At 29.3% G+C, this 11,649-nt stretch overlaps 3 protein-coding genes across 4 annotated transcripts; 1 reads left to right on the top strand and 2 right to left on the bottom strand.

The window, feature by feature from the left end:
• Positions 1-1,262: 1,262 nt before the first annotated feature.
• On the top strand, positions 1,263-3,594 carry LOC130669164 (uncharacterized). Its single transcript, XM_057471929.1, has 6 exons — positions 1,263-1,382; positions 1,453-1,491; positions 1,571-1,777; positions 2,049-2,084; positions 2,171-2,368; positions 3,457-3,594. Exons 1-6 carry the CDS (start codon positions 1,332-1,334, stop codon positions 3,511-3,513), a joined length of 588 nt encoding a protein of 195 aa, XP_057327912.1. The 5' UTR covers positions 1,263-1,331; the 3' UTR covers positions 3,514-3,594.
• Positions 3,595-3,956: 362 nt separating this feature from the next.
• Positions 3,957-8,026, bottom strand: LOC130669158 (very-long-chain 3-oxoacyl-CoA reductase). Of its 2 annotated transcripts, XM_057471905.1 has the most exons (6): positions 7,781-8,026; positions 6,442-6,574; positions 5,978-6,353; positions 5,575-5,918; positions 4,375-4,648; positions 3,957-4,113 (listed from the first exon to the last, which is right to left on the bottom strand). In XM_057471905.1, the coding sequence occupies exons 3-6, from the start codon at positions 6,350-6,352 to the stop codon at positions 4,087-4,089; spliced, it is 1,020 nt and encodes a 339-aa protein (XP_057327888.1). In that variant the 5' UTR covers position 6,353; positions 6,442-6,574; positions 7,781-8,026; the 3' UTR covers positions 3,957-4,086. The 2 variants fall into 2 exon arrangements, with proteins under 2 accessions (XP_057327888.1, XP_057327899.1); XM_057471916.1 differs by lacking the exon at positions 6,442-6,574.
• Positions 8,027-8,602: 576 nt separating this feature from the next.
• LOC130667564 (uncharacterized) lies at positions 8,603-10,222 on the bottom strand. Its single transcript, XM_057469224.1, has 3 exons — positions 9,839-10,222; positions 9,590-9,775; positions 8,603-9,504 (listed from the first exon to the last, which is right to left on the bottom strand). The coding sequence occupies exons 1-3, from the start codon at positions 10,036-10,038 to the stop codon at positions 9,003-9,005; spliced, it is 888 nt and encodes a 295-aa protein (XP_057325207.1). The 5' UTR covers positions 10,039-10,222; the 3' UTR covers positions 8,603-9,002.
• Positions 10,223-11,649: the final 1,427 nt, after the last annotated feature.

The raw sequence follows: 11,649 nt of genomic DNA, 5'->3' as shown, positions 1-11,649 counted from the left end.
TTTAATTCAAATTCAAATTCAAAAAATTATTAATTTAAATATAAGTAATTAATTATTTATGAATTTTTTGTTTAATTAAAAAATCCTTGCATATTTATAGGATCTAATTATTATTTTTAAAAAAGTATCACAGTACAAATATGTCCGCATTAATTATTAATTTTATTATACGAAAAATAATTTTTAATTCAAATTCTAAAAATTATGAATTTAAATGTAAGTAATTAATTATTTATGAATTTTTTGTTTAATTAAAAAATCTTAACATATTTATAGAATCTAATTATTTTTTTAAAAAAAGTATCACAGTACAAATATGTCCGTATTAATTTTCAATTTTATTACACGAAAAATAATTTTTAATTCAAATTCAAATTCAAAAAATTATTAATTTAAATATAAGTAATTAATTATTTATGAATTTTTTGTTTAATTAAAAAATCCTTGCATATTTATAGGATCTAATTATTATTTTTAAAAAAGTATCACAGTACAAATATGTCCGCATTAATTATTAATTTTATTATACGAAAAATAATTTTTAATTCAAATTCTAAAAATTATGAATTTAAATGTAAGTAATTAATTATTTATGAATTTTTTGTTTAATTAAAAAATCTTAACATATTTATAGAATCTAATTATTTTTTAAAAAAAAGTATCACAGTACAAATATGTCCGTATTAATTTTCAATTTTATTACACGAAAAATAATTTTTAATTCAAATTCAAATTCAAAAAATTATTAATTTAAATATAAGTAATTAATTATTTATGAATTTTTTGTTTAATTAAAAAATCCTTACATATTTATAGGATCTAATAATTATTTTAAAAAAAGTATCACAGTACAAATAATATGTCCGCATTAATTATTAATTTTATTACACGAAAAATAATTTTTAATTCAAATTCTAAAAATTATTAATTTAAATATCTCATTACTAAAAAATTACCATAGTTATGTAACAAAAAATATACACTAATTTGTATACATTTTAATTACTCAAAATAATGATCCATAATTTGTTACATAATTATATATATTAAATAATTAAATCTAGAAACTAGGTAATTAAGGTAATTATTTATATATATTTAACAAAAAATAAATTATTGTATTCGTTACAATAAATAAGAATAATAAATTATCATTTCCTGGATCTAAAAATAAATAATTTTGATGAAAATCTTTTGCCATTCAGAAACACCCGATTATCTTCACGTTATATTTTAATTGGACTTGTAGCTTCATATAAAATGACAAGTTCAGGCCAAAAGATACCACAGTAAGCCCAGAGGGACCAAAGTCTTCATTTTTGTGTGACAAAATGAATTCCACAAATATGTCGGTGCTATTTATCATTTTCTGCAGTGGACTGGTAGGATTCGCTTTTCAATAGACTTTTTAACTTGTAGATATTTTTAAATTTTAATACCGATTTTTTTTAGCTTGTCAATGCTCAGTACACTGAATCTGTTTTGCATCGTGTAAGAAAAATTTTATTGATTGATTATCAAATTAACTATTTATTTAATTTATTAATTAATTAATTGATTAATTTATTAGATAACTCGCCAAGCGTTCGAAAGGTCTGGCAAAGGACCTGGTATGGATCAAGGAATGTCGGCTATGAAAAACATGAGTGAAAATGGGATGAATCATGGAAAGGATATGGCAGCAAAAGCTCATGAAATGGGCAAGAAAATCCATGAGAAAATGGGAGGTCACTCTAATAGAAGTCGTCGTGCTGTCCCTTCTTTTAATGAAATCCAGGTTAAATTTTTTTATTTCATTTACTTTTTGTATTTCATATATATTTACATTTTCGTGGTAACACGACTAACCCGGTGGTAAAATTACCGGTCGACTGAATAACCGCAAATATAAATTATATATTATATATATGAGATTACATAAACGATAATTGTAAATTTTGAAACTGTAATTTCTTAATAAATTCAAATTTTTGAATTTTCGCGCGAAAAAAAATAAAAGTGGTAAATTTACTGTTATGTCAAATGTTACAAAACTTAATATTTTTTAGTCTGTCGATGCTCGGTCTCAAGTGGAATTACACCGCGTAAGTTTTATTATTTATTTATTCAGCTGCCCCGTGCATTTAAACGAAACTTACTTAATAAATAAATAAATAAATGAATTAATTAGATGACCCGACAAATACCTGGTTTTGACCAAGCAGCGTCCGCTATGAAAAAAGTAGCTGAAGGTTTTATGAATGCTGGAAAAGAACTGTTTGCCAAAGCTCCTGAAATGGCGCAAAATTTCTACAAAACCGTACAAGACATGGCAGGGAAATTTATGACGCCTTCTAGTAGACGTCGTCGTGCATCTTCAATGAAAAAAGTTAATATTTTTAGATATACGTATTTTTATTATGTTGTCGACGAAGCTTGAAACAGGAAATTGAGTCGTCAAATTATTAGTACGCCGCGGTATTAAAATGTCATAAAGTTAAAACTTATTGATAAATTGTAGTGGAAATTTAAACTATTTGTCTAAAATAGGTTTTATAGTAGAGAATTAAAAATTTTCAAAGGCTCACAATAATAATTATCCCTGGTGGAAATTTTTCGGAATTTTCTCTGAAAAACTCAATTCTAAAGTTCTAAAAACTTTTTCAAAGTTTTTCAGCGAAAAGTCCGAAAAATTTCCACCAGGGATAGTACAGTATGGTAATTTTTTGCCCTGATTAAACAACTGAATTCGATCGAAATAAACAGAATTAAATTTTTAATTCTATTTAATTCAGATAAATTCTGTTAATTCGGTACCTAACTTAAAAATGAATTCTGTCTCATTCGGCAGGAAAAACAGAATTTGTCCAAATTAAAACAAATTTAAATAATTCTATTCGGTTTAATTCGAAAATAATTCTCCGATTTCTGGTCCTGAATCCGAATTAAACTGAATTAAAACGAATTTGAAATTTTTAAATCGGTTTTATTCTGTTTAATTCAAATTCAAATTTTCAATTCAGTTGAATTCTGTTTTGCAGAATTCGACAGAATATAACAGAATTAAAATTTTTAATTCGCTCGAATTCAGTTGTTTAATCAGGGTGGTGACTCAACTTCTTGTTCCAATTTTAGTCGACAGCATAATTCACTTTAAAAAATTACGGAGTGAACGCGGATTAAATCCGGAGTGGATGACTGTTTATTTATTTACTCCTCTAGGAGTGAAATTTACTCTGAAGCGGAGTTTATTTTAATTCTAAAACTCCGAATCGGAGTGAACCCGGATTTAAATAAAATCCAGACCACTCCTGAAAAAAATTCTCCCTTTACTCCGTATGCGGAGTCATTTTTTTTAAATTCCAAAACTCCAAGTGACTGAGTGACTTTGGATTCAAATAAAATCCGATTTCACTCCCGATTTTTTAGTGTAAAATTTAAATAAATCTCAAAGTTAAAAAATATCCGATATTTCAGGCCTACGGTGACGAAAAAGTTCCTTGCTCATCAAAGAAAGAGCCTACAAAAGTCTAACACACATCATAAAAAAACGCTCATGGTGATTTCAAAAAATGTATTGATTTAATTAAAATAAATATCTGTTGCTGACCATCAGCCGTCATTAATTTTTTCCCTCGACTTAGATCATGATTTATCATAACTATCGATCTATAATTATCCTCCATTATTAATTTACCTTCGTAACATAATACTTAATAAAATTAGACCCTGCCACAACGCATCCTGTCTTCCACTATATAAAGAAAAAAATTATTATCATATATAACGTCTGTATTAATTAATTTATATAAACAAACCAGTTTTACACAGCGGTAAATAAGTTTCCTTGTTCTTTAAATATTATTATTATTTCTATTACTATTAACTAACAATTAAAATAAGAACAATAGTTATGTAACAGTATAAAAATATTTATATTAATTGAATGAATGAAACAATGTGTTTAAAAAAAATAAAAAAATAATAAATTCAAATAAGCAAATCAATGACGTATGATTATATGCATTATACATATGAAGCTAATGAATAATATAGCACGTCGTCGACCTTTGGCACTATTATGTATGAATATTCAATGATATATGTTCACTCGCCTGCATTTAATACGACACACTGCAACAAAGTACAAAAAAAAATATAAATCAGCTAAAAAATAATCGGGTTAGTTAAGTAGCGAGTTGTAAGTAGCGATAAGTAATAAGTTATAAATTATTAATGACAATGACAATGATGATAAGTGATTAAGTATTAAATAAAGATGGTAAAGTTTGCTAAAAAAACGAACCCATACAACTATATAACAAGATATATTTTATTAATAGTAAAAGTTAATAGTAAAACAGAAAAAAACGAATGATTAAAATATCACTCAACCGGAATTTCTCGTCTGGATGGTAAATCAGTTATATGTTCGTGTGTACTGGAGTCTTGTTCCTGTTTTTTTTTCTTCAGCGCGCGACCGCGAACGTTTAACATTGTCCTTGATACCAGCCAAATAGCACCTTTCTCACAAACACATCGCAAGGCATTTATTGTTCCGATAATTAAACAATGAGGCGGATATCCAGTCGTTCTTGACTCTATTCCGACTGTTTTCAAACAGGCTTCGACGAATTTTTCCGGTGTCGGTGCCATCCATGAGGCTTTTCTGTTAATTAGAATTATTAATTAGTATATTATACACCTAGGGAGGAAAGTAGGACATTCTGACCCGTGTATGCAGGGTGGAAAACACGCGAATTGGTCCTACCTTCTGGTGTGTATAAGATTTTTTACAGACCCGCAGCTGAAAGTTTAAATTTTTGCTCGTATATGAAAAGAACGATTTCCTTTTCTATGAGCAGGGCAGGAATTTAAACTTTCGATGCGGGTATGGTGAAAAATAATTTAAACTGCGACGGATAAATTATTCTTGTTTGAAATGCTATTGGGTCTCAGGCAATCCCATTTCCCGCCAATTTTGTCGAATTCAAAATCTCTTTTTAAACCAAATCAAATTCAAAGGTCGGCCGGGACAAATCTTAAAACCAAAAGACCTCACACTGTGTGTGAAAAATTATTTCGACTTCACTGGGATTTGAACCCGCGTTTGAGGTGAAAATTACTGTGGCCATAGTAATTTTCGCATGTGTTTATTTCCGTACACAGAAAAAAAGGATTTCTTGGCGCAAAAAATTTTTTCTTGTTCTAAGAAAATTTTTACTTGACCCAAGAAATTTTTTGTATTATAAAGTGAAAACAAAACATTTTTTGGGGTAAGAAAAAATTTTCTCGGAACAAGAAAAAAATTTTTTAGGCGAGAAAAAAATTCTTGAGCCAAGAAAAATTTTTGTCTTCAATTCATAATACAAAATATTTCTTGCGCCAAGAAATTCTTTTTTTCTGTGTAGGTGACCAACATGGTCCGGATTTGCAATGACACCATAGCATAGCAATAGAATAGACAACAAGAATCATTTCTCCGTGTAATTTCCATCTGTAGTAAAATAACCGGCGGGCAAAATAACCGTAAATATAAATTACCCGGTTATTTTTCCCTGGGTAAAATATTACACAAAAAAATATCTGACATACTTTATCTTGGACATTTTAGTAGCAACTGGACCCGGAAGAACACATTGGACCGTAACATTACGCGGCGCGGCTTCGACCGCCAAGTCGGCACTTAATTTATCAACAAACGCTTTACTCGCAGCGTAAACAGACAAATAAGGACTCGGAATAGCTGCTGCCGTAGAACTTATATTTATAATTACACCTTTACGGCGTTCCATCATGCCCGGAAGTACCGCTCGGGCAATAGCGGTAGTCGCCGCCACATTTAATTGTAAAATGTTCGTGATAGTTTCTTCCGTAATATTTGTAAATAATTCCGGATGGTCGTAACTCATTCCCGCATTATTTACCAGCACTCCTACCTGTTAAAAAAAAGTTCTTTTATTGTCATATGTAAATTTTAACATTTACAAAAAATTACCTCAAGGCCTTCGATTAATTTTGCGATTTTTGTGTACACGGGCTGGCCTTCAGTGAGATCGGCTTCGAGAACCCGCGTTTCCACCCCATAGCTCGTGCGGATTTCTTTAGCAACGTCTTCTAATTTCGCTTGTGTTCTGGATATCAAAACAATGTCCAGGCCTTTAGCTGCAAGTGCTTGTGCGTAAGCTTTACCAAGACCATCAGTCGCACCAGTGATTACTGCCCATTTTCCTTGAGTCGCGACGTTTATTCCGCGGCCAAGACTCGGTGCTATTATTTTTTTCCACGTAAATACTGATAGCCGAAGTAATATACGTAATCCTACTGCAGCTAGTGCCGCTAATGCCAGTTTTTCCCAGCAGGTCAATGCCATCCTGTTAAATTTAATTAAATAATTAACAATAAATTAATTAATTATTTAATAAACAGTCGAGTAAATTTTAAAAATAAATATTTAAACACCTGGTTAAAGTGATCTACTACCGTAGAACTTTGATACTGTAATGATAACGGTGCTGTACATTTAACGTGATTTGATGTTTATTAATGAACTCCCACCACAATTTATTGTATAATTTAAATTAGCATTCAATTTCTAGAATAATCAGCGGAAGGGTTTTATTGTTTTATAAAAGAATCTATTGTTATAAATGAATGATAAGTAGTCATCCGTCATACAAAACCAATATATATATATATAATACACTAATGCAAAAAATTAAAGGAGCAGAAAAATTTTATGAATTTTTTAGTGATTTTTGGAAGGCTGTAACTTGGTGAAAAATAATCGTATCGAGATTTTAAAAAAAGCATTTTATAGTTTAAAATCTCTAGTTTTGGTGGATTTTTTTCAAAATTTTTTAAAAGCTCCAGTTATTGCGCAAACATGATTGCGCAAAAATTTACAGGGGTCTTGGAGGTACATTAAGCTAAAAAAGTCCCTGGCAACATTATTTTTTTTATCGATATTTGCAGAGTAGCGGTTGATTTACTAAAAAAGTCATTTTTTTGTACTTAATTCTAATGGATGTTAAAAATAAAAAAAATTTTTTTTCCAAAAAATGATGACAGGGTCTTATAGGGAATTTATTCAAATTTTCAACGCCGCCCTTCAACTTTCTGTGCGATCGTTGGTACCTGAAATATCGATGATCAAAGTCAAAAGGATCATTTTCTGTTTGAAGGCTGATATCTCTGCGACAAATCGTTCTACGAGGTTAAAAAAAAAACCAAATTGAAGCTGAATAAATTTGCTAAACGAGCTATGCATTTGTTCAGTTGAAAGAATTTTTCCGCGGTCCGTGGGCTCTTCGGAAAAAAAAAAAAAAATTTAGAAATTTTTTGTCTCACGGTATTTCTCATGTTTGCGCAATAACTGGAGCTTTTAAAAAATTTTGAAAAAAATTCACCAAAACTAGAGATTTTAAGCTATAAAAAACTTTTTTTAAAATCTCGATACGATTATTTTTCACCAAGTTACAGCCTTACAAAAATCACTAAAAAATTTAAAAAATTTTCTGCTCCTTTAATTTTTTTCATTAGTGTATATAAATGTATAGAAATTTCTAAAATAAAAATTTTGTAATTACACTCATTAATGCGTTACAATAAAAAAAGAAATGTAAGTTTATTTTTAGTTGTGTAATTTTATTATTTAATCTAAATATATATAAATTATATAACAATTGTCTTATCATTGAATGAATTTACGTGCGTTACATAAACGAAAATTAATTTTTAAATAATCCGCGGATGAAAAATTTAATTATCTAGTAAAATGATTTATTTATTTAATATTTACCTTAGAGCAGATTCATTGATAAAAAAAAAAAAACTATTTAAACTATTGATTAAATATTATCACAGCATATTCGTAACATAATTTAAAATAAATATTTAAAGTTGACGGAATAAATTTAAAAACATTTAATTTAAATGAGGAAGACTATGGTCAACTAGGAAATAAACAGAGCTAGACTGTCAATACGTTTTCACTACTCGTGGACGAGGTGGATAAGGTAAGTGGAGTTGGCGGTTCGCGCGCGCGCAATGTCATGGCCAGAGACTACGAGCAGTAGACCTCCGCGGGAATGGAACCCCACCAGCGGTCGCGGTATCACCGACTAAAAACTATCTCTACAATTTCTCTCCGTTATACCTCGCACTTTCTTTCTTTCTCTTATAATCAGTACCGAGTATACAACTCCCAGTTCACCGATCATACCAACTTCCTCTACCTCTACCTCTACCTCTACCTTTACTTCCATATCCACCATCAACTTTTACCTCTACCTCATACTTCCATGCCGCTCTTTCTTTGGCACACTTATGATATTGCTTTGGGCATAAACATCTGAACTAGGTTGTTCGATACCTGCTTTTTGCTTCACTTTAAGCTCCATACTAACATACTCATATATATTTGTATTTAGCTCATTATCTATTTTTAATTATACTTGATAAGATACTAAAAGTAATAATGATAAAAAAAATGACTTTTTAATTAAATAGTAAAATTTAGTAATAAAATAAAACTTTTCATTTCTTTAGAATACTATTTTATTTATTGTCAATAAAATATAAATTTTATTATAATTTATTGATGGTAAAAATATTGTATAGGTACAGAGTATTAATGATATCTTCCGGCAGTATGAGTGGTTAAATGTATAAAATGATTGTCGCTTTCTCCACAACATGAAACCAGATATTCCGTTACACGTTTTTACGTTTGCGTTATAATATATTATACCGATCGAATGAGGAAACGAGAGCGTGGATACCAAAGACTGTCACCGACTTTTATTTTTAAATTCACACTACAGATATCGCGAATATTTAAATTTAAGTGGATTATAGACTAGAAAGCCTGTTACCGCAGCAAAAACAAAATTAATAATTAAATTTTTTTTTTTTTTTTTTAAATCAAGAGAGAAATGATATACCCGACTTTCACTACATGAAATAAAAAAAAAAAGATAATGATCTGTAGTGAGTAAATAGTTAATATAATAGTAAGTAATTTATTGGTGGGCGGAATTCAGAGTAGAGTCCGTTGAATATTCATCGATAACATTATCGCTGTCGTCATCATAAGAGTCTTCTTCCGCGGCCTTTTTCCTTTCTTCGCACTCTTCCTTGAGCAGCTGTTCGTTATTCTGAGCGACTTCGATGAGGACTCCCGCGACCCAGCAGCCCACGATCTCGGAAATAATTCGCATTTGTTGATACACTTTCTCGTCCTCATCCAAGGCCGAGTGTGTGCCGTTAGTGATAACGCCTTTTAAACGTTGGAACATAACATCCGCGATGTCTTTGAATTCTTCGCGGGGTAACGGGCATTCCCATTGAAGAATACTTCGCACTAATGCTTCTGCTAATTTATATTGACAGAGAACAGCATCTCTATCAAAGTCTTCACTGCTGTCTGCTACTGCTTTTATCGCTTTGCCGCGACACACTATTGTTTTTAATTTATTCTTCTTCTTCTTCTTGGTCGTATCGAAAAATAATTCTTCTGCTTGTCTGAAAAATCGTTGATTGATTGATTGATTGATTAATTAATTTATTTATTTATTTTATACTACAGTAGGAAGCTGGAATTAATTACTCTGGGCTTAGAGAATCTTCGAACTCCAAAATGTTTATCAGACGATCAATTAACGGAGCTGGTAAAATTTTTCCGCGGTCTTGCAGAGTAGAAATTATCCGATGACGAGGCGGTTCTGATAATTTATCTCGCACTAGAGTAACGCGTTTTTTTTCGTTTTTCACGCAAGGGGGAGTGCGTATGCGCCTGAAAATTTTTTATTTTGGTGAATAGTTAATGAGGAAATATTGAAAATTAATTAGTTAGTACCGCGGAGTCGCCAATAAATTTATCCAGTCTTCTCTGTCCAAGCACTCACGTGGTATCACTCTTCTAGATTTATTTTTAGATCGCAAACTGTCAGACGCTAATTTTGATACTTTATTATTAGATTTTTCATCGATTATTCCTTTCTGTACTTCTTCTTCCAGAGATTCCTTTTTTATTTCCGCTTCTTCTTCATTCTCCATACTGTATAATTTTTATATAATTTTTCAACCAAAAAAAAATAATGACAATAATAAATTCAACTCATGACAACTTTGAAAAGGTTAGAGTTGATTATTTTTACTATTCATCTATTGACACTTCAATTTCTTTTTTATGAGAAATTAATGCGTTAATTTTAATTTTACAAATCAAATTATTTTTTAAATTTTAAATTTATTTTATCCGCCATTAAATTTTTATGATCTTGAAGTTAACAGACAATTAAAAATTTTCGAATTTTTCACTTCAAAAAATAAAAATACGCACATTTAGAAAATTTAAAAAACTATAAAAGCAGTTTTTTTTAATATTTTTTTTTTTTTGTGATTTATGATTTAAAAAAAAATCCAAAAATTATTAGACGTCAGCTAACTTCGGTATCATAAATTTTTTACTCATAATTAATTTTTACACTGAGAAAAAATTTCTCTTCGGAAAATTAAATATATTTTTGAACCTAATGATTATTGATTTAAAAGTTATGGTGTTAGGCAGCAGAAGCGGGAGTAGTTCGTTGCTCGCCACTAGATCGCGCCCACCAGTTGTAGTGTCCCTGGTAAGAAACTTATTTCAGAGTTATTATATTTCTAACTTAAAGCGTGAATGGGATGGTAAATTCTAATAAGGTTTTTTCAACTTTTTCCTTCAACTTCATAAAAAACAAAATAATACAATTATATGTATAAGTTATATACCATGATAAATAAACTCAAAGTGTAAAATTTTCATAATTGGGAACACCAATATGCAATCACAATTGTAAAACTTGTATGTTAATCATTAAGCTGACAAATAAAGAGATTTAAAAATGAAAATGAAATGAAATAAATGGGACGGCAAAAATGATAAAGTGGTTTATTTTTCAAATTTTTCCACAAATAAAAAGTACAAACTACAAGTATAAAACAAAATATAAACGAAACTTATATATTAATTTTTGTAAAAGTCTTAAATAAGATAACAGCAAAACTAACAGCTTTTTTTATTCAACCTAATCAGAAATAAAGAGAATTTTGAAACTGAACTGAAACTGTATGGGACGGGTTGTCCGCTGTAAATTTTTGACAGTAATATAGAGCTATCCTGTATTACAATATAACATTAATGCTTAATATCAATGTTTTTCCTGAACAATTTTTGCCATAGTATGAAAAAAAGTACGTGAAGGAAATAAATTATTTTTCTAAATATGCATTCATTTAACTCTTAAATAAATATTCTGTCATTTTAAAATAATATTTAATTATTAATAATAGCTCATTCTCTATAATGATCACTCATATATTTCACTATGACTACTTTATAAATTCTACAGGTAATCAATTTGATTTTATGCTTGTTACAAAACGCGTAATTATCTTTACTAAATATTTTATAGTTTCTAATAATTTGTTTTGTTGGTGGATTATAAAATATTCAGTTAAAACAACCAAATATATGATTGGCAATGGGCAATCAAATCATTTTCTTGTCCTCACTAAAATTTAGTTGTCATGATAAAATTTTTTTCTCTGTACTTTTTCAATTTATTCAAAATTTCAAATATTTTATTTTTATTTCATTTTATTAAATCCATAAGAAATCAATTATTT

The sequence above is a fragment of the Microplitis mediator genome, chromosome 1 (genome assembly GCF_029852145.1).
Source record: "Microplitis mediator isolate UGA2020A chromosome 1, iyMicMedi2.1, whole genome shotgun sequence".
NCBI classification, from domain to species: Eukaryota; Metazoa; Arthropoda; class Insecta; order Hymenoptera; family Braconidae; genus Microplitis; species Microplitis mediator.
The sequence above is the reverse complement of the archived record's forward strand: the minus strand, read 5'-3'. Positions and strand labels throughout refer to the sequence as shown.

What these genes read in the sequence shown, in the direction of transcription:
- LOC130669164 (XM_057471929.1), top strand. Translation starts at nt 1,332, where the DNA reads ATGAATTCCACAAATATGTCGGTGCTATTTATCATTTTCTGCAGTGGA. An exon ending in CTGAATCTGTTTTGCATCGT is followed by an intron (nt 1,492 to 1,570) that starts GTAAGAAAAATT and finishes TTAATTTATTAG; the next exon opens with ATAACTCGCCAAGCGTTCGA. An exon ending in GTGCATCTTCAATGAAAAAA is followed by an intron (nt 2,369 to 3,456) that starts GTTAATATTTTT and finishes CCGATATTTCAG; the next exon opens with GCCTACGGTGACGAAAAAGT.
- LOC130669158 (XM_057471905.1), bottom strand. Translation starts at nt 6,352, where the DNA reads ATGGCATTGACCTGCTGGGAAAAACTGGCATTAGCGGCACTAGCTGCA. An exon ending in AATTAATCGAAGGCCTTGAG is followed by an intron (nt 5,919 to 5,977) that starts GTAATTTTTTGT and finishes TTTTTTTAACAG; the next exon opens with GTAGGAGTGCTGGTAAATAA. An exon ending in CATCCAGACGAGAAATTCCG is followed by an intron (nt 4,114 to 4,374) that starts GTTGAGTGATAT and finishes ACTTTGTTGCAG; the next exon opens with TGTGTCGTATTAAATGCAGG.
- LOC130667564 (XM_057469224.1), bottom strand. Translation starts at nt 10,038, where the DNA reads ATGGAGAATGAAGAAGAAGCGGAAATAAAAAAGGAATCTCTGGAAGAA. An exon ending in AATTTATTGGCGACTCCGCG is followed by an intron (nt 9,776 to 9,838) that starts GTACTAACTAAT and finishes AAAAATTTTCAG; the next exon opens with GCGCATACGCACTCCCCCTT. An exon ending in GAAGATTCTCTAAGCCCAGA is followed by an intron (nt 9,505 to 9,589) that starts GTAATTAATTCC and finishes ACGATTTTTCAG; the next exon opens with ACAAGCAGAAGAATTATTTT.